The following is a 26113-nucleotide window of genomic DNA, read 5'->3' as shown; positions in this document are numbered from 1 at the left end:
AATACAGGTCCTAAAGACATGACATATAGCAGTCAGGAAAGAAATAGATTTCTGAAAGAAAAGATGATTGATTGATGTATGCACAATGTTCGGTGAATAAGGAAGTCATCATACTTCCTACATATTCTACGCCTGCAGATTTGTTCCATATTCCAAGTTATTTCATTCAGAACCCTTTAGGCCTCCGCATCTTGATATATTATTTCATGGTGCAATATTGGTTGATAAATTTACTAAATCTACTAAATCAATTTAGTTTAAAATCATAACCAGAGGGGATTGGCTATTTTGTCTTGAATTAGAAATACAATAGAGAAAGAAAAAATCCAATTGTTTGGTCTTTATACCATAAATTATCTTTTGCCTGCTCTCGTGTCTTTACAGATCTGTCTTAATCGCCGCTGCCAAAACACCAGTGTATTTGGTGTTCATGAATGTGCAACAAAATGTCACGGACGTGGGGTAAGTATTACAGATTCAATTTTTTATAGTCAGTCAATCTCCAGCTGAGCAATAAATCATTCATTGGTTACAGCGCTTAAAACGGTGATTTTTTTGGTAATATATCTGTCAGGTTTTTTCAGCCTCTGCTTCCAGAAAGATCAATTTTCAATGCCCTTTCAATGTCCAAGAAAGTAAATGTGGCTTTTATTTGACAAAGCAATATTGCTGGTCACAGTGACCTTATCTTTGCAAAAATTAGCATTCAGCAGTTTAAAAACTAGAATGAGTTCACTTATGCTCTTGTTAATGTTTCAGGCATAATCGACTGGGGCGAAGGATTCTTTCAAATGTATCCAGCTGTTTGGAACAGAGGCTGATAGGCATGTTCAGCCAAGGAGATGTAACAGAACTGAAATATTTTTTACATGTTTTATCAAAAAAATGAAGTTAAAACGTTTAGCGAGTCAGCCCATCCTTCAGGTCTCCAAGGAAATATTCAGAGGGAAAATCAAACATGCAATTAAAATATAAATATATTAAAAGCAGCATAACCCACCATTACTGTAAACAGTGTTTCAGATAATCAAGCAAGACAGAAATTATATATGACAAACAGGAGCAGATATGATTGCTTTCTGTCTTGGATGATCAACCTTCTAAACTTCAATGTGGAGGCGCCTCTTTGGGCAGTCCTTTAGCCACATATACTTGAATATTTTGCATGGTATTTTGTTCTAGCATACAGCAGCATTCACAAGTATTTCAGTAAGATACTTAACTATCTACGCACAAACCACAATTCTGGAGTCTATTATTTTTGTTCCAATTGGAATTACATTTGGAACAGTCTATAAAAGGGTGTCGTCTTTGTAACATCACAAAGCACGATTGCTGTATCTTATGTACTTTTTTATTTTTATGGTAGGCATAAATCTTTGGTAGAGCTTTCCCTGCTCATATTTGTACATGTGTTTGCTTTTGAGGTCTGCAACAATAAAAAAAATTGCCACTGTGAGGCTCATTGGGGTCCTCCCTTTTGTGATAAGGCAGGGTTTGGCGGCAGTGTTGACAGTGGGCCAGTACGACAATCTGGTGAGTAAACAGATAAAAGAAAAGGAGATAAATGGAGGAATTGGTTTTGGACATCAGATTAACTAGGGATCCAGCTTTTATATCTCAGTATCCACTTCTAGCTGCCATTGTAGATATAAATGAATTGAATTATGTGTAGAGTGGTGCCTTTTTTAACTTTAAATGCAAAAGTAGTTACAGCTGTAATTCACTGATTATGCCTCGATCCATTTATGGTAACAAACGACTGTTCATTCTCCTCCAGAGACCTTCCCAAATAAAACCTTCCTTATTCATTGTTATGTGCTGGGACATCTTTGTGTCTTTCACCTTTGTCCTGTTGGCTCTTTTATGTAATAACATTGGGTCTTTCAGATAACAGCAGCATAATATAAGTGACAGACCGGTTCAAGCAATGTAATACAGTGAGAGGAAACTTAAGATCACAGATGAACTCTTGGAAGGACTGTGTTTTTTTATATTCTATTCCATCTCTACCCATTCCTTCATCTGATTGAATGCTGGGCTTTTTAAGCCCCATTGTCCTGAAAGATCAGGATTATGATCACTGTTTCATAGAGCCAAAGCAATGCTAGAGTTGAGTACTCACATAATAAATAATGTTGGAGATTGAAACATTCTGGGTGTGCTTCCAAGCATTCCTGAGAATGGTTTAATATTCATAACAGAAAGTGAATTCATTTATAGGAAATATATAGGCAAAAGTCTAGGATCTAGCTGCCGCAAAGACGTCAACTGATTCTCCAAAGCACCTGAAGGCAGGACAAGAAGCAAAGGATGAAAACTAATCAAGGAGAGATCCAGCCTAGAAATAAGGAGAAATTCCCTGATAAAACTATCAATCAGTGGAACAGCTTGCTTTTAGAAGTTGTGGGAGCTCCATCGCTGGAGATTTCAAAAAAAAAGATTGGACAGCCATTTGTATTGGGTCTCCTACTTGAGCAGGTTGGACTAGAAGACCTTCAAGGTTCCTTCCAACTATTCTGTTCTGTTCTATTCTGTTCTATTCTATTCTATTCTATTCTATTCTTGTGTACCTGCAGAAAAAGAATCTCCAATTAGCAGTGTTGGACAAAAATAGAGAGAATGAAAGGTAAAGAGAGAATGCAGAGGAAAACCGTAACTCTGCATTTACACACTACTGCTGCTTTGTGAGGAGGTCACGGGTGCTGCAGAATCAGCACTATCAGATTTGCACCTCAAACAAATAATTTCACTCTATTTGAATTCTGCAGAGCAAACTTCATGGTTGTTTTTGTTAGTGCTACCCCATACAAAGTTTGGGAATTTCCAACAGGCAAAAGTAATTTTCTCCCATTTACATTAATTGTAAATATCAATGCTTCATTCCTAGAAGGCTCTGAAATTTGCTAATATCGAGTTGTTCTTGCAGAATAATAAAGTTAACTTTTTGCTAAAGGAAATGGCAAACCTCCTTCCATTAGGGTAAAATAGCTAAACATATTTTGCAGAGATGTTCAGGGAGATTAGGAAGCATAGCCAGCTGTGAAGTTGTACAAGTGGCAAGCCTCATAATATCCTTTGCAGTCCAACCTTAAACTTTATCTAACTGTTTCTTATGCCCATTGTGAAAAAGGCAGATGTAACATTAAGTTCCACATATGGATCACCTAAACTTCATCTGCATATAGCATACTTTGCTATCCTAGACAACAGTCCTAATCTTAAACTGTCTTGATTTAATACATCACGAATAGTATTGACTTCAACCTTGATATCCTTAGAGTTGACATTTTCCACACCATTCTTTGGGTTCTTTAACTAAAGATGGGATGATTGATTAAGCAGGAAACTTAGTAGTAACTAAGTTGATTCAAATAAGATCCACCGATTCCAGTGTTCGGTTGCACGAGGTACACCCCGGTATGCGCGTACCGGAGCCTGCCTGGAGCACCGGATACCGTTCCGGTACGGTGCTCCAGAGAGCCCACCCACCCGAGCTCCTTACCTGTCTTTTAAGGCTTCTGCGCTTCCACGCACATGCATATCGCATACAGTGTCTGCGCTCCATTCCGCTGAGCAGCTGGAGCATCGCGGAGGTTAGCGGAGGCAGTAAGACGCATGCGTGCTGCACGTGTCCATGTGGATGCCGCCAGGCCCGTTTCAACCATACTGGTTGGAATGGTGATCCAGAACCGACCACTGACCGATTCATATAAGATCACCTCACACAATTGTCATTCAAGAAAAAGAATTTAGACTGTATACAGGTGAGTACTGGCACATACAAATGCATAGATATATTTACTGAATTTTAAATAACTTGTGATCCTCCAAGATAACTTTGCTAAAGAGCTACATATTAAATAGACAGCTGTGCCTATGCAGTAGCCAATAATTGCTAAGAAAAGTAGACTCCTTTCCAGCCTTCTTAAGGATCATCAATTTTTCCACAAGCTTCTTTGTATGCATGGATTGATAGGAGAACTTTTCAAGTTCCTTTACCTTTTATTTTTTGGGCAACTCCCATAAAAATATATATTTCCCTTTATTCTGCCTGCAAATCTTAGACTGCTTTATCTGTGCCTGAAATTGGGTAGGAATTGATTTTCCTCTTGTAAATCATATACAACCAAACCTTTGAAGTCTGTAAAGATATTTCTATGTTGATTGGATGTAAGAACAGAATCAGAGCTACATTCATGCCTACCATTAAAGTTTGGAAATGATCTCAATTTGGAGGGGGTGGATGGGATACACAGCATTATTCAAATTAAAATGGGATGGCATTTACTGCAAAGTTATGATAGTGAGGTGAGTTTGTGATATCATACACATTTCTGTATCAGTACAGTCAGTGACATAATGATTTTATAGTCAGATGAAGTTGGTTTAAATCAAAATGTAAGAAAGAGTTGTTATTCAGATGAGAATCCCTTCTTGGAATTATAATAGCAAAAAAAAAAAAAAAAAGTCCTGGAGTTGAATAAGAATTTAATCACAGTTCAACATTACTTATATTCAGCAGAATTCCCACTGACTATATAAAGCCAAGTAACAACACTGTGAAGTTTGGATGTGCTCATGTCTTTGCATTCTGCTTTTTCATTTGAAGCGTCTTTCATCCAACTCTTTATCATAACAAATAAACTTAATAAACTCCATTGATATGATCACATTAATGCTAAACATATTCTGCTCAATCTCTTTACCAAGAATTTAAATAGGATTTTGATATATTATATTGATCTTTTCCCCATTGGTTTTAATTTATCCTGGAGGTGAAGGAAGGGCACAATCTGTCCCTTTCACACATGCAGTGAATAGAATTGATAGTGCCAACAAAAAAAATGGGTGCAGGATGGGAAGAAAGGAAGAAATGGCACCAAAAAAAATCTCTTTCATTTTTCGTATCCTGTTACCAGATATAGTAGTAGCTTCTGCTGTTTGCCAGAAATGTAAGTCTCTGCCTCTAACAGAAGGCAACGAAACAATCAAATGTTATTTATCCCTAAGGGAGTTAGTTTTACTTGGAAGGAGAGATCACAGGAAAGATACTACAGTGCCTTTGTTTATGGCTGTGATGATGCAGTGGTTAGAATGCAGTACTGTAGGTTAACTCTACCCACAGCCAGGAATTCAATCCTGACCAGCTCAAGGTTGACTCAGCCTTCCATCCTTCCAAGGGCGGTAAAATGAGGGCCCAGATTATTGGGGGAAATATGCTGTCATTGTAAACCGCCCAGAGAGTGCTGTAAATCACGATAAGGCTGTATATAAGTCTAAGTGCTACTGCTATTGCTTTTTAAATAAATATAAGTTAAAAATAAGTAGGCATAAATGTTTTTAATTTTAAACAGAGGCAGGAATCCACTGTTCTGTGCTAAATTTTTATTTATATAAAACTATTTAAACTGCTCAATAGCTGGAACTCTTTAGGCAGTTTACCACAAACAGACTAAAAAGATACCTAAAATGATAAATTCAAGTATCAAATATATCCAATAAAATATAAAATAACGATACCATACAAACTAGGCAGAAGCAAGGTGATTGACATACCTAAAGCAATGTGAATATGACTATGATGAAAAAGCTTGAGAAAATGAAAGTGTGTTCCCCTGTGCCAAAATTAGGTCATGTGATCACCCTTTGCATGCTTCACAGCCAGATTCTGACAAGCAGAATCAGTGGAAAGACTGAAAGTAAAATTACAAATTGCAACCATGTGATGTGTTGCTTAATTGTCACATCATGGATAAAGCAATAGAGTTGTCAGTTCCAACTGTGGTAAATAAATGAGGACTTTTCCTTCCTTCCTTCCTTCCTTCCTTCCTTCCTTCCTTCCTTCCTTCCTTTCTCACACACCCACAAACATGTACACAATCTCTTATCAATACGTATGTAATAGTTATATTGAGTTACATGCACCAAAAACGATAAAGAACATAAATTCTAGAAAGACAGGGCAATTTATTGTCAAGGAGTGATGTGACTTTAATTTCCCCATATATTTTGCCCAACTTTGCTTAATTTTTCCCAAGTGGGACTCTTCAGATGTGCCAGATCTCTACTTTCATAATCTTAACCAGAGTGATCAATAAGGAATAGTGATCTCTCTTGGGGCAAGACTATCACCTTAGGGAAATCTAATTTATTCATTGCTACATTATTGGAGCCATAGAAGATGAAAGCACAGAATATCTGTAACCATGCATTTTGTCTAATTTCAAAATTAGTCCTTATTAGTTCTGTGTGTATGTGGGTGGGTGGGTGTGTGCGCCCGCATGATTGTAGATTAGGAATACTGTTATCCAAAAACCTAAGTGATTTTTTATTTAATCTTCTTTTTAATTAAGGATTATGGGTTTGTTTGTTTTAGATAACAGAAGCTTAATTGCAATACTTATAACCATCCTATGCCTTCTGGCGGCCAGTTTACTTGTGTACTTCAAGAGGAAGACCTTGATTAGAGTGTTCTTTATTAATAAGAAGACTACAATAGAGAAACTTAGGTATGGTATTTAACATTGCTCTTTTTTGAAACTGCAACCTCAGGGGGGGAAAAAACTACCCATTGTCTATTGCTGGCCAATGTCTTCCAGAATTAGTGTTATCTATATTGAAATGTATTGGATTATAAGTAACTCGGGTTGGTAGTTGGACTATAAAGAAATCGGACCACTTCTCAGAAACAACAGCCAGCCATTCAAACAGACCGAAACTCAGACTCAGCAGTATCCAAACAAACAATACTAATTTACATCACATAAACGGTACTTAAAACCAAAGACCATGCCTCAGTAACAGCAGCTGGCCAATCAAACAGTCCGAAGTCAGACCGCGACTCAGAAGTAGCCGAACAAATAACATCCACACTAATTTGCATCACATAAAAAGGTATTTAAAGACCAGTGCTCTGACAGATGACAACAATTCAAAGTGCACATGATGTCTCCTTTAATGGTGATGAAACCTTTACAACCAAATAGCCAATCTCAGAGCTCAGACCAATAGCCCTATTATTTATAGTGTTTCATTAATATCATTTATTACAATGAAACATTTTGGTTTATTCAGTCAGAAGTAAGGTTCTGTCTGAATGTGTGAATGTGTAGTTTGTTTTTATTTGCACATGAAATTGAACAAGTGTAGTGCGTGTCAAGGGGCAAAGGGGATGCTATTAGTTCAAAACAGAAACAACACATGAGGAGTTATTAGAGGAATTAAAAACACAGAGGATCCACTAAAGCAGAAATGGGTGGCCTGGAGCAACAGTATAAAACTGCAGGTGGTGGTCAAAACTCTTAAGACACTTTTGATAAAAAGTATTTTTTTAAAAAATTCTCTTTGCTTGTAGCTATTACCTGGAAAGAGAAGAAAGGAAAAAATGTGTCAGAAAGTGAAATAAAAGTTAACCTCACTCACTTTGCATTCTAACTCCATCAACTATTTGCTTTCACTCTACTAGTCATCAGCATTTGACCCATCAGTGCAGTATCTCTGCAGAATTGTGTCCCTCAATAGAATAAAATCTGGTTTTGCCAGCAATGAGACATCATGTCTCTCATGTTGGATTTCTTTTTTAAAAAAAATGTAAAGGCATCATCTGAGGAAAGTAGCCTTAATGAGATTGGAGCTGGTGTGGAGTGGGGAATTAATTTTTTCCTTCCTTGTCCAGGAAAATCTGTCTTAAGAAGGAGATATTATTTTATTAATTTGATTGATATCGCACTTTTTTTTACCAAGGCGATCAACAAGCTACAAGGTAAAACAAAACAATAAGCATAGTTAAAGCATATAAATATTAAACTCAGTATTTGTATTTGTCAGGGAATTCATATGTTTATTGTGCTGTAAATGAGCCAGTTGACAATCCATTACTGGATGGGACTAGAGATGTTGTTTTTTTAAATGCCTAAAATGGACAAGATATTGCAGGGGTTATTTTCTCCTATTCATTCATCTCAAGTAGTGAAGCTTCCTTGTCTCACCTATTATGAAAGGAATTACCTAAACAAAGTGAAAGGAATATCAGTTGGTATTTCATGAAAAAGAATGCCAAGGTTCAAGACATTAAGACCTTGAAAACCTTATATAATATTTGAAATAAAATTTTGTTTAACCTCATTTGCTTACCTTTGTTACCTTTTGGTTGATACCATTCTTTATAGAAGATAATTTAATTGTAGGTGTTTTATATAATGTAGGCACATTACAAAGATGTGAAATACTGTATCGTGAATATAAATTATTTGGGGGTTTTCCTGGCCCTAAATCAAGACCACAGCACTTTGTGATGTTCTTGTTGTTGTTTCTCATTTTATTTTGTGGTAAGCAATTAAAAAGTAAAAGGCGTTTGCCTGCTTGAAACATTGAAAGATTGGAAGTAGCCTTTTGTCTCTAGCCCATTGAATGAAGCACAATATCCATAGCGAAGGTCATTACTTCTTAAACACCAGCTTCATTAGAAGTATCCCTTGGGGGCTATAAAGCAGCATTTCCACAGATTGCCAGAGCTAATTTAACAGACTAGTGGTTCTAAACAACAAAAAAATCAATAATTTTATTCTTGCAAGAGTATTGGATGGATTTTGCAGTCACTGTTACTAATAAAAAATAAAGATAAAGGAGCGTTATATCAAACTATAACCCTGGTGTTGTATTTTCCAAGCAGTAGTTATCTTTTAAGGAGTGTGTTTGCATTGCAGGTCTGTGAGTCAAACAAGGCCTTCCAGTTCATCTGAATCTAATCATGTTCATACTGCAACATCCCTCAGTAAGAAACTAGCCAAACAGCCACAAAATTCAACCACACCCAAGGTGGGTTTTACATAGTTGAACTAAAAGTAAAGTCAAAGATTCCCTTGAGTCAAGCTCAGGTTCAAGTGTCCACATCGACATATCTGTGCAGTTTTCTTATTATCAACTATTTGCCATTGCCTTCTTCCAACTTTTGGACCTGTTAGCACCTATGTCTAAGGATATTTAATTAGATATCATTAAAAATGATTTCAATGTTTTTCTCAGTAGTTATTATTTATAATATTTATGTATTATATGCCTTTTCCAACCTGCAGCACAAGTCAGAGAAACACAGTAATTACAAAAACGTCATCTCCCAAAGAATTCCAAATGTAACAACCTGCCAATTAAAGAAATATCTTTGGCTAATACACACTAACCATTGCAACTGTGCATATAACAGCACCTTACAGTACAGACACGTGCAAATATATCCAGAATTTATATTTTAAAAAAGGAATTAACCTTGAAACTGCCAATCCTAATGAGTGCAAGGTGGGATAAACAAAGCCTTCTAGTTAAACTAACATTCTAATTAAATAAAAGAAATTATACATCTCTTTAATGGGGCAGCAGAAAGAAAAACCTGTCCAGAGAACATAATAAGTCAAGAGGTTTGTAGTGGGAGGTTAATAAATCAAGAGGTTTTTAGGAGGAGGTTCCTGTTGGCATTAGGAAGTTGTTACCATTGATGGCAAACTGACAAAATGCCTATTGCAATGTAACGTAATTACATAAAGAACAAGATTTGCCTTGCTACATAGTGATGTGCATTTGATCACTTGCTCCTCTTCTACTTCCTTTCCTCTCGCCCTTTGTAAACACGAACCAGAAAACTTTAGCTATGAGCATTTATTGTTTAAAACAGATTTTGGCTATTCTCAGGAGCCAATAAAAACCCCTCCTAGACAATGAATTCTGAGAAAAACACTTAGGGTCCAGAATAGCCCGAATGTAATTGTTCTGGTTTGTCTAAGATCACAGAAAAACCCTGCCAAGAGACTATTGCAATATTCTGTGCATGAAACAACTAAGGTATGTACCAATAAAGAAAGCAAAACAGAAATTTGGTTAATGACTGAAATAAAATCAACACAGCCAGATTGGAAAATGCATACTGGTTTCCATCTTTAGGCGAAGATTTTAAGAGCTGAAACAAATAAATGTACTGCTTTCTGGATTGCAGCCAGTTCTCTTAGACAGAAATAATGCTTTTTAAACATCCAAGGATTAGTGTTTGAGTAAGCTGTTAATTGGTTGTTAGTTGACTTCAGGAAAAATAAAGAGGGCATATTAAAAAGGAAGAGCCATTTAAACCAGGCCTGAAAGCAGTGACATTTAACCATTAATTTGTATATCCGAGAAGAAGCATATTGGCACAATTCAGCCAAAATGATTTTAACATTTATTTCAGTGGGAAAGATAATTTTGTTCATACCATTTTCTTTTTCCTTGGGTTCTTCTCATCTGCTTTTCTTTAACTGCAATAAACTAGACTTGAAATGCTTAGTTTTAGTTGTGCCATATGCAATGTACTTAAATTGCAATTGATTTGCATATTGTTTTTATGATCTACAGAGAAACAACATACAACAATTGCTCCAGTATCAGAAAAGAGATATTAGCTATTTTGTGAAGGCCCAGGATGTATCGAAATGGAGCCCACCGGAGAGGGTCCAGCCACATCTTTGTGAGCTTTCTGGTCAACAGTTTGTGTTTGGAAAGGTGCTGCCCACCAAGCCCCCACTTAAATTTGACCTGGTAGGTTTTGTCCTGTCCCCCACTCCAATTCTACAGAACCTGCAAATTCCAGAGGCCCAGAGTAAATTGAGATTTTTTGCTATTGAATGGAGAATAAATAGCCCTTTCTAATTCTTTTATTTCTATCTGTCTGCTGCAGTCAAGAAAACTCTGAACAGTTTCAATCTTGATCTCTTTGGGCATTTCTTTACTGGTTGATTTCATTCTGAATTGATACACTAAACAGAATTGATTCTAGTTCATCTAATCATTCCCAGTCACCCTCCGCATGTCTTCCTCCACTGCCATTGTTACAATATTTGTGACATGCTGTCAAGTAGCTGTTTAAATTCTAGATTGTCTAGAATTAAACAATGCCAGGGCTGTCTTCCATCTTTGCTTCTTCATGTGAGCTGCGGTGTCTCAGTGGTTAGAATGCAATACTGCAGGCTACTTCTGCTGCCTGCCGGCTGCCTGCAATTTGGCAGTTCAAATCTCACCAGGCTCAAGGTTGACTCAGTCTTCCATCCTTCTGAGGTCAGTAAAATGAGGACCCAGATTGTTGGGGGCAATACGCTGACTCTGTAAACCGCTTAGAGAGGGCTGTAAAGCACTGTAAAGTGGTATATAAATCTAAGTGCTATTTCTATTTCTATTCTTGCTCCAAGAAAAATCACTGGGCTTGTGCGTGTCATTGTTAGATCTTGCAGTGGTATTAATGTGGAGGTATTGGTGCCAGAGTTGTGAAATGGGAGGGTCATTGTTGAAGAGGAGCGGTAGTAGAGAAGTGCACCTATTCCGATTCGAAGCAGAAAAACTGAGTTAGAGGGAATGTGAGTGCACTTTTTGGCACATCACTGAAAAAAAAGCTGCACCTTCTTCTGCGTTTGCACAAGCTGCATGATCACAGAAAACATGTTTGAACTAAAGAGGCATTAAAGAAGCAGTGACAAGGTACACTGATACTGTCACACTCTATTGGTGCTTTCATAATTGAAACATAAAGAAGCTGAAGCTTCTTGAAGGGAGTGCTGAAAGATGCAGTTAGCGTGCCAACATCCTCTCCAAGGAACATTGCCGCTTTGGGTCAGAAGAACTGGATGTCACTAGTCTCTAAATAATTGATGTTTTATTTGAGTAGTTTTAACAGGGATCTACAGATGAGAAATTGTGTTCAGCCTATGCTCTCAGCTGATTCATCCTGGAAACCAGTGGGGTAGAGGCATCTGCAACATTCTACAGTCATCAAAATGACGCAAGCAGTGTCATATTGCATTGTAAGCTCTGCCCCTTTTATACATATGAGACATCGTAGTACATACACAATGGCAAATGGGGATTTGACACAATATTCCTTTCATCATTTATCTCTCTTCAGACATGTCTACACCATGAGCCACTAATATGCTTTTTAACTGAATTGGATTGATATTGTGGAAAATATACGTGTTAAAACACATATATGAATGTGTTAAAACACTCATTTCTGAAAAGAAACAATAGCATCACAAGGCTTGACTGCAACTGATGAAATGTCCATTTTGGAAGGAATCTGAAAATGAGCTGTCATATGTAGTTCGCCCTGTCCATAATTACATATTTTAGGACATTGTCCAGTGTCCTAAGGTTTTGCCGGCTATATATTATTTGGTTCTCAGATTGCAACTTTTTAAATTTGTTCAATTTAATTTGATCAGAGCTATTTTTTCCTGAGCCAGCCTCCTTTCATCTGTTGTTGCTTGGTGTTATTATTGCTCTTTTGCTAGGATGGTAGCCTAACCACTTCACATGTTCTGATTGCAGCTCCATTGATTTGTTGAAAGTATTGGAGGGTACAGCCAGCCTCAAAACCCCAGCATAATTTTTCAGTGTTACAATAACATTTGAAACATTGAACCAATCCACAGATTGACCACAACTGCATTTCATAAAAACGATTAAAAGCAGAGTGTGTTCCGTAATCTCACTACATTGCTGGTTTTGTTTCGCGTAAATGCTAGCTTGAAGAAATCTATAAAGTTTGATATTTCATTTGTAACATTTTGATAATTCTGAAGTTGCCACTGTTTAAACTTTTATCTATTTATTTGGAGATCTTACATCTGAAAAAAAAATGGCATCGACTTAACCAGCTTTCACATTCCTTCAAAAATCAGTACACAGTAGAATAACTTTTTGATGGAATCTGTTTAGTCAGACCACAAACCTAGATTTTTTTTTTTGAAAGAAGCATGAATTGAATAGTACAACATTATTCCATCTCCTGCTGTTTACAAACCTCCTGAATGTGGTGGTGTTAATTATGATACCACCTCATTATCTTTTGCAAACACTAGGCTGGAACTGTATGATGCAGCTGGCAGCTTTTTTCCCCCAGCAATTGCCACAGTCTCTCTACTGAAATTATTTTGATCTTGTTTTTGTTCATTCACTTCTCTAGTATTATCTGAGCCAGACTATTAAAAATGCCATTTTACTTAGAGGGAAACTAGATAATAGATGGTTTCTTGCAGAGGATTTTCCCTCTTCATAATTTATCTTTAGTATTATTAGTTGCCTGGTTTATATTTCTATTCATATTAAGGCAGTATGAAGTGTTTATGTGGGTACATATGAGCTAACCTTTGCTTTTTGAGTCAACATAGTCAGGATTAGCTCCCGCTATGGATGGGCTTAATGCCCTTAATGATTACAGCAGTTTGATCTAACCACCAGCTGTCCCTGAAACTTGGTAATGAGCAAACAAACAAACAAAACTGTAGGTCAGTTAATTATGTGATTATGTGTTACTTCACTTATCTGCAAGTTCTGATTTTTTACCTATACAGTACAAGCACACTGTTAGTTGTTATCTTGGCCTGCAACTTTGTATTATTCTGAATCATTTCTTCCATCTTAAACCTGCTTTTGACTGGATCTAGCAAAACTCAGATTTAGAATTAAGAATAAGTTGCCACAGATATGTGCTAGCATGATGTACAATTTACTCTGGAGTTCCCCACCACCACCACCAATAATGTAATGCGGTCTGATCCTGGAGCCTTAACCTACATCTGTTCACTGAAGGCACAGAAGAACATCACCAAAAGACAAGTTGATCAGGTCCTTGTCTTAAAAATAAGCCTAAATTAGATTACTGCAATTTGCTCTGCTTGGAGTTGCACATGAAGACCACCCAGAAGCTTGAGCTGGTCTGGTGCACAGAGGCATGATTGCTTAGTGATGAGCCATAACACAGCCATATCGTATCTCTATTGCAGGTGTTGCATTACCAAGTAGACTTTTACATTTAATTCAAAGTGCCAGTCACTATAAGAATATATATGGTTTGGGGTCTGGGAGCATTTTAGGGACCACTTTCCTGATTAGTTTCTATTTGTCTTACGTAGACAATTAGAGAGAGCTAATTGTCCCCAGATAAGAGGAGGTACAAAGATGAGGGAGCGTGATGGCATCACCCAAACTTTGGAATAGATTCCTTCTGAAACACCATCCATAGTTTTCCAGATGCATATGAATGATCTCTTCTACAGAGAGTTTGGATATTTATGTAAACTATGACACAATTTTGAGCAACTTTAACTTTTCACCTTTACTTGCTATTGTAATTAACTTTATTCTAATTTTGTATTCTGCTTTCACAATGTAAATTCTGTAAGTGCCTAGAATCTAGATGGTTTCAATCAAATAAAGTTCATAAACACAAGCAAATACCGGATGAAGACTATAATGTAGAATTTTTAATAGTATGACTTTCCCCATTTATCTAATTTAGCTATTGCCCATTTCACTCTCAGATAATATCCAATCTCTCTGCCCCATCTCTGATATACAGTATAATTATAGATGTTAGTTGATTGAAGAATAAAGCTAACTTACTTACTACTTTATTGGATTTATAAGACCTTCTTTTATTTTGTAAAACTGAACTTGCATACATATTGTTCCTTCCTCCTATTTTCCTTACAATAAAAAAAAAGTGAAGTGAGTAAGAGAGCGAAAGCCCAGTGAGTCACCTAATAGGTTTCCATGCTTAAGGGAGAATAAGTTTGTTTGATAAATTATAAATAAATAAATAGTAAAATGCTGTTATAATTTCATCCTCTGCAAGAAAATTGCTATAAAGGTATTGAATAACATTGTTGTGCCTCACAAACAAGCATATCTGTAGATAAGAGTCCAATTTTTACAGTTGTATTCTGAGCTCAGATTGTTTTTTGCCATTCTCAGAAACTGTGTACTTACTAAAAATGAACAAATTACAGTGAAATAAAAAAAAATATTGGAGCCACCATTTCTTTTATGACAAAACACACAGTATATATTTAAAGTATCTATTGTGCTCTAGAAGCTATAAAAAAGACAACCATGATTTATAATATAATAAACATTTTACTAATATTTCTTCTCCATGTATCTGTCAGAAGACATGGCAGACTGCTGATATTTTTTTCTGTTATAAAAGTTAGCTATTTTAAATGTCCATTACAGATACAATTTTAATAGCAGCCTTTTCTGTTAAAGGACATACAGGTGAAACTCGAAAACTTCACTTTTTCGAGTTTCACCTGGAGATGAGTTTATTGCAGAGTGTAACTATTAAGAAAACACTTCAATTAGCCCAGCGCTACCTATTCAAGTGTCCTATGGCAAGAACGGCTGGATATAAATCAAAAAAACAAAAACAGCAATGTGTTTGATATTTTTATTCATTCTTGAATCTAGATGTAAGTATCACCAGGTGTATAATTCATAAAGCCAGACTTCTATTTAACTTTACATTTTATTTGAAGTTATGCCTTAGCTCTGACACCTGCTTATTGTGCTATATTGATAAAATGCTTATTGGTTCTTGCATCCTTTTGGGGAATATGAAAATAGATAAGAATTTGGGTTTTATTTTCAAGACAGTTAATAGGAAAAGGGCCATGGTATAACTGACAGGATAACGTTTAGCAGGCTGCCTGGCAGAAAAGTGATATTAAATTGCTATAATTTGGAAATGTCCCAATGACAGATGTACACAATGATCTTCTTGTGTTTCCGCTCTTGGCACATTTATTAGGTGCCTTGTCATGTTCTCTTTTTGAAATAAAGAACAGATTTATGTAGGTAAAGCATTTTAAAAGATTTGATAGATAGCTTTGAATGCTAAAAAAAAAAAGGCATGCATTTTTGCCAAAGAGTTTTGCCAGTTCTTTCATAGCTCCCCTGAATACTTTCCAAGAAGTCCTTCCTGACGGTATTTTTTCTTAATGTTTTTTTTTATTATTTACTAGAAATAGAAATCATGGAAATTCATATAATGCAAATGTTTGTTTCAACTAAAGCATGTTATGAGGGTTGGGCAGGATGAAGAATAATAGAAACATTAAAATCTAAATCAAAAGGAGCTTCAGTTTTTGGCTGAACTATCACAAACTATAACTACAAAATTGTGAAGAATTGTTTAGTAACATTCTTTATAATATCCTTCATAATAAACAATGTTTTGGTGTTTTATCATTTACTGCATTGTACATGCATAAAATCTATAAAAGAAATGTTTGTATAAATCAATGAATTGCAACAATATTGTGATTTTGTTCCCACGTTGTAGGAATCTTGCAAACCAAGTCCTCCTCAGAAGCCTTTGCCTGCTAATCCTCAGAAGAACAAAGCTGTGCAGTTTAAACCTACTTCTAGGACAATGTTTGAGCTTCCAAAACCTATGCCTCAAATTGCTCCTGTCAGGTTAGTTTGGTTATCTCTTATTATGTTTCACACTAAACTCTTAATGTAAGCTATCCAAGTAAGATTTTATGAGCACTATGATGCACAAAGTGGTGTTAATTTTGCAATAAACATGTCACATGAAGAATCAACTTCAGTATAAACCGAGCCATCACAGACTGACAATATATTTTTAAAAAACCTTCCTTTTCTCTGCCCTGAATCTTGACTATTTAATTTAGCAGGTTTTAATACTGTGAAAAAACTATTTCTTGTCTCATTTCCCAAATCATAATTTTAACACTTTTAACATGTAGGCTAAAGAGATAAAACTGTCCAAACTCTTCATTGGTCTAGAGATGTTTTATGTATGTATGTATATGCATATGCATGTATGTGTTTGTGTTACAATCCCTGGTATGCCCAAATATGGGAGGGAGCTCACCCCTCCCTCTTTCTGTCCTTTGGCTCATCACAGAAAACCATCCAGGCAGAAACAACACATACAACATATACAACACATATGCATGTGTGTGTATATATGTGTGTGTGTGTGTGTGTGCATATGTATGTGTTTGTGTATTATAATTCATGTAAAATTTAATTTTACAGCAATTTCTATAATAGGTGGGAAGGAAACCAATCTAACTGCAATTATTCCAAAGGGCCAACATTGCCACCAACAAACAATATCTCCTGTTCTGTAGCTACCACCCTCACTTCCCCACAGTGTGAAAACCACAAGCTGCTTCTCCCAGATCATTTTGGTCAGGCTGATTCTAGCTGAAGATTGTGAAGATAATCTGGTACCAAGCTCAAGACACTATAGGTTAAAAGCAAGAGTTTAAATTGCATTCAGAAGCTGATTGGTAATCAGTGCAAGCACTGTAGTACAGTGTAATGTACTCCTGCCAGATATTCTGCGCCATTTTAAAGTAACCCCAACTAGGACCTATGAAGGTAATCCGAATGAGTGGCAATAAGGCCATGAGCTGCTGTTGCAGCAGTCTCTTGTTCTGGCTTCAGCTGCACACACACACACACACACACACACACACAAACGCACACACATCTGCAGCCTCCTGAAATTAAATTTGACGTTACAGATGGGCTTCAAAAAAAAGTGGCCCAGTATATCTACGTGACCTGAAACTATTGCATGCCTATTCCTATAAGTAGCAATTGTTTATTTAATAAGTAAATGTCTTAGTAATTCCCAATTTTCATGTATTTATTTTGTCTTTTTGTCCCTTAACCCTCTTCTGTTGAACAGGCCTGCACCAAAACCTCCACTTCATGTGCCTAGGCCCTGCAATGCTGCCTATATGAAATGAAATGGGGGGGGGGGATGAACACCATCTTTATTCTGAAAAAAATAGAGGTTTGCACTATTTTTCAGCTGGAAATTAATATTTTTATATCAACCAATAGAATGTTTAATGTTCTATATCCCATTGTTTTAAGAACTCTGAGCTACTGCCTTTGGTGCTATAGTGTGTGAAGGGGGTTTGCGTCCTTGCTCAGGTACTAATAAATTATTAATTTATACTGATATTTATTACAGTGCAGAGCACTGTAGTAAATATTATTTCATCATAATCAAGTTTTCCTAGGATGGAAGCCATTTTTATGATGTTTAAGCAGTCTTGAACCATCCTTCATTTTAAATTTCACAGCAGGCTATATAATACCTCTCAGTGTTTGTTGTTCCGTTTAGATCTATTCTTTGCAGGATGCTGACTAGGACTGAAATAAAATTGCTGAGCTTAAGGGACCAATGAAAGTTCAAATACAGTTATCTTTTCTATTGTTTGCCAAAATCTGGACGCAAAATTTAATTTGGGGGGTACAATTTACAGTAAGATGAAGTAAACAACTGCCAATGCTGTTCCTATTGATATTCCATTAAAAAGATGGGAAAATACTATTTACAAAAATCAAAAAATACTGTGAGATTTTCTCATAATTTGAAAGCTTATAGTAAGCAAAGGCAACCAAAAATTCACTGTGATTACACATGTACCAAATGGACATCCAATCTACCTCTAGTGAACTGTGCATATGCAACATAACCGTTTTTGGAGAAAATAATACAAAATGTGATTTGTGCAAAACTCATCTCCATCATCATGGTACATATCCACGTTAAATATACACTGAATTATCTCTTGAGGCTTAAATAACTATCCCAAAATCAGCAGTTTTATACAGTACCCAGAATCCATTTTCAAGTGTAACAGACTTTCAAGAATGTTTCTTATTAAGTATTTATTTCAGTTCTATATTAGTCACTTGTTCCAGAATTACAATGGGTTAGAGAAATCTTCAGATAAATTGTACTAACACAAGTGATTTCTTCTTTGTAATACACAAAAATATAGTTAGCCATAACTGTATATATCCTAACTCACTGTACTGTAATGTTAAATGCCTGTTTTCCAAGAGTGTATAGATTTTCAAATAGCTTTTACAGTACTGTATTTTGAGGACCATTTTAATTAGAAATGGTGTGAAATTTCTATCGTAATGCATTTTTCAAACTTTTCAATTTTCTCAGTGTATCTCTGTGTGTACGAGAATACATATATAAACATCGGCATGTACACAACAATGCCCATGAGGCTCACACTTTGATGACTGGTTTCCACCAATACAGCACAAGGTGCTTGTCCTTTTCTTACTCTGTGGTGCAACAGACCATATAGCCACAAAACCTATAGGCAGCTTTATAGTTCCGTAACACCCAGTTCAGATGCGTACTTACCATTTATACGATGTTTTCATGTGCAGAATAACAAGTAACTCAGCATGGTAGAGGAGTTTTACTTTTTAAAAATGTATTACTGTAGCAGTCATATTTCAAAAACATATTTCTTACAAATAGCTGTGCACAGTAACGAAAATGTGTTTCATACTAAAAGGGGGGGGGGGGAATCAACCCAGTAAAATGTTTTGTGAAAACCCATTAACGTTGGCTTGAGTACATTGTTTAGCATTTACAAAGACTAGATTCCTATACAGGTACTGTTTTGAGTTAAGCTATCATATTTAGATTGAAAAGCAGCAGACAGCTAGATAGCAACAAGGAGACAGACAACTCATTCTGTTGTGGTTGTTGCAGCTCTTTGGTAATAGACACGTGACTCTGCCATGCCATCACTTTTAACTCTTCATCTCCATATGTCCAACTGATTTTATAAAAAATAATTTAATCAGTTCTTCTATCAGGCTGTTGCATGCCAAAAAATTTGAAGAATTCAACACTGATCACTTAGATTTCTGAGAGAGAAGTCAGTCATTTCCAATTTGCCTGCCTAAAATTTATTGAATTTCCCATGCCTCTCTATATAAATGTGAGCTATTTTATCTGCTGTCTCTTTACGGTCAAAAAGTCTGTACCATTTATTTTCTCCCCTGCTAACTAGCAAAACAGCAATTCAAGGCTTATTTCATTAGCAGCATGGATTACTGACCTACCATCTAAAGGATAACAGCAGCTGAGAAGCCTAAGATAAATGTATTTGTTCTTGGTGTAGCAAGCTTATAAAAAATAACTGCATTTTTGATTGACAGAGCTACATTTATTTTTTTTCTTTTTCTTAAAAATACTTAACCAATTGAATTCCTGTATTTTACATCTTTCCTCTTATTATAAATTGACCAATAATATCATCTAATAAATAAAACTGCTACCAGTTTTCAGACCTTTGGGTCATTCCAGTTGTATATGCAATATACTATTTATCAAAGTCACTAATCTTTTCTTCCTAATAGAGAGAACCAGCACCAAATGATTTTCATTTCTTTTTTGGTGTATAATTTAACTTTTCCAATTATTATGCTCTGTATCTAGGCAACAAGAGCAGTAATGCCTATGAAGAAACCAGGTAAAAATATCCATATCTCAAAATAAAGCAAAATGGAATTATCTAGAAAACAATTTGCTTTATAAACCTTGCATATGTTACAATGTAATAATTGATATTTTAATTTATAAGGCATTTGGAAAATATTAATGTAATATTTATGCTAAGTAGGAAGAGTTATTGATGACTGTAGAATTGTTTTTTAAAATGAGATTTGGGAAGTGCTATTAGGATTCTTCGTATTTTCTGCCCCTTAAATCGTTATAGGTTTTCTGAGAGTTGACCCTCCGTTCTCCATGAAAATGTCACTAAATATAAATTTGTAATTGCTTATTAAAAAGATGACATTTATTTCATCTAGCAAGAATCCCAGGAAGACTGCCTATAAAAATATTAAACTATATAAGATTTATTCTTTCTTTGGTGCTGTATTTATTCCCCATCATTTTTCCCTCTCTGTTTATAAAAAAAGTGGAAGCAAAACTATTTAAGAGATACAACCTTCAGTTAGAAGACACTATGCATTCTTAGTGCCCCAATCTAACAGGCATGGTAGACCTGTGGTTGTGTACTACTGCATGAGAAATAAAGTAATTCTGTATTGGTAATAGTTAATATTAGGTCTCACTTGTGCAATGTGCATAACGTAAGTTAGGCAGGGGTCAAATGCATCACAACCAAAAACAGCAGATGATCCAGTCAATTGGATCTTATCTAGCATTATATGTGAGAAGAAACACAGTTCTATGTGTCTGTTACTAAGTCCATTATTCCTTGTCACAAAAGGAGTCAATAAAATCAGTAAACTTAAGAGCATCTTTTTCGTAATTACAATAAAGCATATCAATCATTTTAACTTTACAGCTAGATGTTGTGGCCCAGCAGGATCCGTTTGAGCTGCTGATGGACTCAGACAGCAAGGGATCATTTCAGTCTGCCCTGGATGATGTGGAAGACTCTGTGCAGGTTGCAGATTCAGAGCAGGGACCAGAGGGGCTGGTTGGCCACCAGGAGGCGCCTGAGGCATGGAGCAGTGGGGAGGATCAAAGGCAGTCAGTCCCTGATGCTAGAGTAAGACAGGCTGAGAAACGAAAGCAGCAGCTTCGTAGGCAGGCTCACAGACGATAATTAGCACAGGTGGTTGTAGATTGGCCCCTCCCAAGAGAGCTTATATGTGAGGCGTTGGGAGGGGACATTTGCAGGAAACAACCGTTGGAATTGGTGATTGAGAAGCTCTGTGTATTTCCAGTCATGTCTGTTTCTGGGGACTATCTGTGTTGTTCTGTTGGCACGTGAGTGATCTGGGCTCTCAGCCAAAGGACTTGCTATATCCTCCATTAAATAGTGGCAAACAGCCAAGCCTGTGTTCTGGCTTATTCACAGGCGTGGAGAGGGGGGTCAGAACAGCTACAGTTGTAACATTATTATTTCCTGAAACCAGGTCTTCCTTCTTAGTTTCTCAATAAGATATTTGTAGACATCATCTTGACCAAAGTAGGTGCCTAGCCCAAACTGTGATGTTTTCAGTGGATAGCAGCAGAGCCATCCATCATGGCTTTGTTGGTCGGCGTTGGGGCATCTTAGGATATGCAGGATATTAAGCCATCCTTTTTTTTTCTTCCAAACAGTTGGGAACTACTCCAGCTTGAGAGCAAACTTCACGCCATTGGAAGCTGGGCTTTGGGGCAAAAGGGGTGGGTGGTGATTTGGACATGATAATCTCCATACTTGGAGGTTACGGCTTTAGAAAGAGGCAGTTCTCCAGGACTCATGTTTTCAGAAGATTATTTGGTATGGTCATAGTCCTGCTGGACTTGTTTTCTAATAAAGAGAAAGAAAAAGAACTAGGGACATCTAGGAATAATAAACATGGTAGGATTGATTCCAACCCTGTTGTAGCCAATTACTGCCACTTCACTCTGACTGAAGCAGAGCCAGTTAGAATCCCTGCCTGCACCCTCTATCTGCCTCTCAAATTCTTAAATCATTTCACCTAGTCCTGAACAAAGGTGTGTTTTAAAGATACAACAGTCAAAGATTGACTGACCAGAAAACAGGTCAGCAGAAAAGTAGACTCTAAGAAGCATTTGAATAAAGCATGAGCACTGCTGATTTTTTTACGCCTCTGTCATTACCTCCTTAGTGCAAACATTTTCCTAAGACTGCATAGCTATTGTGTGAGCCCCAAAAAAGCCAGAATATCTTTAAGGTGTTGGCAGGTACAAGTACCCTCAAACTCTACCTCAGGAGTGTCAAACTTGCATTGTCACATTGTCATCATGTAATATATTGCAACTTTTCCCACTTTACTAAACCGGGGGGTGAGCAGGACCAGCACGTCACGCATCCGGCCCGCGCGTCGTGAGTTTGACATCCCTGGACTACCTGAACCACATTTTCTACTTTAGATACAATGATTTTATATCCCCATTAATAATTGAGAACTGGTAGGATAATGCTCTTGACTGGTACATAACAAATGCTTATGAACTATTTTCGGAACTACAATTAATGTAAAAAGGAAAAAAAAGAATAGACACAGAATGTGTCCAGTTCTGGATACCACAGTTCCAAAAAAAGGATAACAGCAAATTGGAATGAGTTCAAAAGACAAAGATGTTAAAAACTATGGAAACAAGCTCAATATACAAGAGTTGAAAGATCTGAGAAAGACTGATGAGAGATAACGACCATTCTTCGGACATCTAAAAGGAGGGGTTTATTTTCTACTCCTCCAAAGCATTGGACTGGAACCTGCAAGCGTAAACTTAGAAGGAAGCAGAATTAATAACTTTCAGGTATCTTCAAACTTAAATCAAAACAGATAATCAATCTGTGATTATATATTAATTGCATTTAACCTGTTGACTTTCTAGCAAATGAACTATCAGTAAATTTAAAATATTTTTGAAATTAAAGGTAATGCAACAAGAAAAGACAGAGAAGATTTGAAAGCACATGCAGCAATTTTAGGAGTTGCACCTATCCCAAAATCAAGATTTTTATGCTGAGTATTTATTGTACAGACATGTTTGACAATAAGAAATGGATTGCATGAGATGCAATGTGAGTTGCCGTTAGGACTCATCCTATGGAACAAAAGATCCTAACACAATTTGTTCTTTACTAGAGGAATAGCAACTGGTGTATAATTTGAACTGTTGATATCATGATCTTTGAAACATTTTTACATTAAATAAAATTAATTATTCCATTTAATGTGTGTAGGGTTATTTTAACAAAATCATTCTATACACTATAAATGTATATTAGAATTCAATGCATTCATTTTTATGAAATACATCTCTACAATGGTTACAATTATATTTGCTTTATTTGATATACAACATTATATTACAGTTTGTCTTCTTTCTATCCAGACTTTATACAGATTATTACAGTATGTCGATATGTTTCAATATTAGGATACTATATATTCTTTTAAGTATTTTATATCAAATAAATTGTAAATACACATTTAATTAACTCTTACTTTTTTATTTTATTAAATGGTTTTTCAATTTGAGATTTATTGAGGAAATAAATGTTTATTTACTCTGCAGTTCAAATAGTGCATACTTTACAAATCAACATATTTAACTAAGAATAAAGATTTTTGTTTTACATTTAAGAATTCAATCGTATATAGACTTATTGAGGAATAAATCTCTTTAAAGTCAGTAATTTTTAATTCAATTTGCAGTAATTTAATAAGTATGGCCTCAGAATGTTACGAAAAAAGTAGCCAGGCAGCTAAATTTTATCAATTTCTTCTTTGGAAGAGAAGACATCACACTGAGCATTTCTTCTATTGTTCACTTGATAAAAAAGACAATATTTGTTAGGTTAAAATTCTATGCCACTCAGAGTGCATAGAGGTTCTAGGTCAAAGTACATGTCTTCAGAATAAAACATTGTCTTCTTGAAAATTATGTTTTATATACTAAACAAATTCTCGGTGCTGATTGCTGTGTTCACAACAAAGATTGAAAGGAAGCTTAGAAATCAACTACTATCCTTTTATCGTTCTGAAAAAAATATATGAAAATAATCACATCATTTCAATTGCAGGAAGATGAGAAACTATAGATTTCTGCTAACAGGTAAGACACTAAGTTAACTTTTATTCAATATGAAGATCTTAATGGCACAGTTGGAGTAAAATTAAAATGTGATTACAGCGTTATCAGCCTGAAGCAAGACAAATGTTTATTAAGCTACTGATATTGTTTATGCTATTCATATATTATAATTTATATTGAATATAAATGTGTTGCTGTTGTTAAGATCTTGACTGAGAGAACAATACATTTCTCAGTCATAGCAATCTTTGCTACTGTGATTGAAATAATGATTAAAGTCATCAGGACAAATGGATTTATCAGACATATTTATTTCTCTGAAGCAGAAAACAGGATTACATAGCAGGAGGAGAAAAATCCATCCCTGGATTTTCTCTGCTGCTTATTGGCTATATCCTGTAGCTATCTACGTCAACAGGGATGCTTTGACCTCAGAAAGCCTGAGAAGGATCTCAACTTCTCTCACCTCTGTACATGAAAATAATTCAGAACATCTAGATAGCCACTCTAAATTTATTTCCTCTTATTGCTTTGCAATCAAACTGGAATCCAACCTCAACTAAAAAGCCTCAAGCTTCCTATCCCTCCTGCGCAGAGTTGTTGTGAACTTGTTTTATACCACCACCACCATATGGGGCTGCTGTTTCTAAAAATCTCCATATGGTGGGTGTCATTTATAATGCTGCAGAGAATATTCAAAAGGATATTATACAAAATGTATTAATAAGTGTGAGAGCACTCTTCTTGGAATGATAGAAGTAATAATATCCCTGGAAGGCTGGACTCAGCTGTTGGAGACTTATCCAGACAATACTGCACAATTCACAGACAACAATTTGGCTGAGACTGCCCCTGAAGCAAAATTCATGTAGACAAGACCCCCAGAAAACTTTCAAGCAGCCTAACTGAGCCTACTAGAAGTCAGTTCTGTTTCAGAGTTTTGAAGAGAAGATAAAAACAGCAGAGGTTAACAAAGAGAAATCTAGAGGCAAGACATCTGCTTGATTACTTGGACTTCTTAGTTTGAATCTGTTTTGATTTTTCTATCCCTAAATGCTCAAGGGCCTGGGCAGAATAAATCTACACCCTTGGAGAGTCTAGTGTTTGCTTTATGTTACTCACTAATCAGCTCTACACATTTGTGTCTACAAAAGTCTCTGCCAAAGTGATACTTGTTAAAGTATCATAATTCAAAATCATAACAATATTTTTTAAAACAGCCACAGTGATTCTATTGCATCACACATGGTTTAAATTATAATTGTTAACCTTGACCTGCCCAGAAAAGCTACAGTAGATCTTTACAAGATTAGAAAAAGTTTGGGTTTTTAAACTATTTCCTATTTATGTGCTTGATGTTCTATAATCTGATCTATCTTGCATCACTGATTCTTCTATAACAAGATAATTTGAAGGATTCTTTCATGTTGCTTATGTTAAAGAACAACTGAGGTAAATTCATATCCAATTACCATGGCATAATCTGAATTTAATGAATGGTGTGCTTATGATGTAACATGGAAATTTGGCTCAAATTCTGGCATAAAAGAAGAAGAGCTTTCAAACTTTCCAATGTTGGGTTATCTTTTAAGAATAAATACTGAATGCTAAAGTACAAGATATTCAGTTGAATGAAGCTTGGCTGTAATAGTAATGTTAATTTGTTTTAGCAAATGCAGTTTGAGGCAACAAGTTGAATTGGGAGACAAATGAGAATGGGCCAATTATTTTTCCAACTGTTTCATTTCCATTTTATATCTTCCTGTATTTATTGCTATTCCTTTGTGGAGGCACAAAGAGAACAAGGGGAGGATGTTTTACTGCAAAAATGTTATGAAAAACTTAGACGTAATTATGCTCTTCTAGTTAGAAAGAGCAATCCTGAAGATTATTATAAAGAGTTATACATTG

General features: G+C 35.9%; 3 protein-coding genes across 4 annotated transcripts in view; 2 read left to right on the top strand and 1 right to left on the bottom strand.

Moving 5' to 3' along the window:
- Positions 1–23296, top strand: part of ADAM12 (ADAM metallopeptidase domain 12) — a 294296-nt gene extending 271000 nt beyond the window's left edge. Inside the window, exons 17-23 of the mRNA XM_081954809.1 lie at positions 385–462; positions 1428–1536; positions 6380–6512; positions 8709–8820; positions 10381–10563; positions 16142–16275; positions 17528–23296. Coding sequence (XP_081810935.1) covers positions 385–462; positions 1428–1536; positions 6380–6512; positions 8709–8820; positions 10381–10563; positions 16142–16275; positions 17528–17588 — 810 coding nt within the window. The 3' untranslated portion in view covers positions 17589–23296. The remainder of the gene's footprint in view (positions 1–384; positions 463–1427; positions 1537–6379; positions 6513–8708; positions 8821–10380; positions 10564–16141; positions 16276–17527) is intronic.
- Positions 23297–24019: 723 nt separating this feature from the next.
- Positions 24020–26113, bottom strand: part of FANK1 (fibronectin type III and ankyrin repeat domains 1) — a 48219-nt gene continuing 46125 nt past the window's right edge. For both annotated transcript variants that reach the window (XM_081954810.1, XM_081954811.1), the window contains exon 12: positions 24020–24148. The gene's annotated coding sequence lies outside the window, so the exon portion shown is untranslated. The remainder of the gene's footprint in view (positions 24149–26113) is intronic.
- UROS (uroporphyrinogen III synthase) overlaps positions 24095–26113 on the top strand; it is a 136327-nt gene continuing 134308 nt past the window's right edge. The window contains exon 1 of the mRNA XM_081954819.1: positions 24095–24223. The gene's annotated coding sequence lies outside the window, so the exon portion shown is untranslated. The remainder of the gene's footprint in view (positions 24224–26113) is intronic.

The sequence above is a fragment of the Natrix helvetica genome (assembly GCF_964273705.1).
Source record: "Natrix helvetica genome assembly, chromosome: 5".
In the NCBI taxonomy this organism is placed as follows: Eukaryota; Metazoa; Chordata; class Lepidosauria; order Squamata; family Natricidae; genus Natrix; species Natrix helvetica.
The sequence above is the reverse complement of the archived record's forward strand: the minus strand, read 5'-3'. Positions and strand labels throughout refer to the sequence as shown.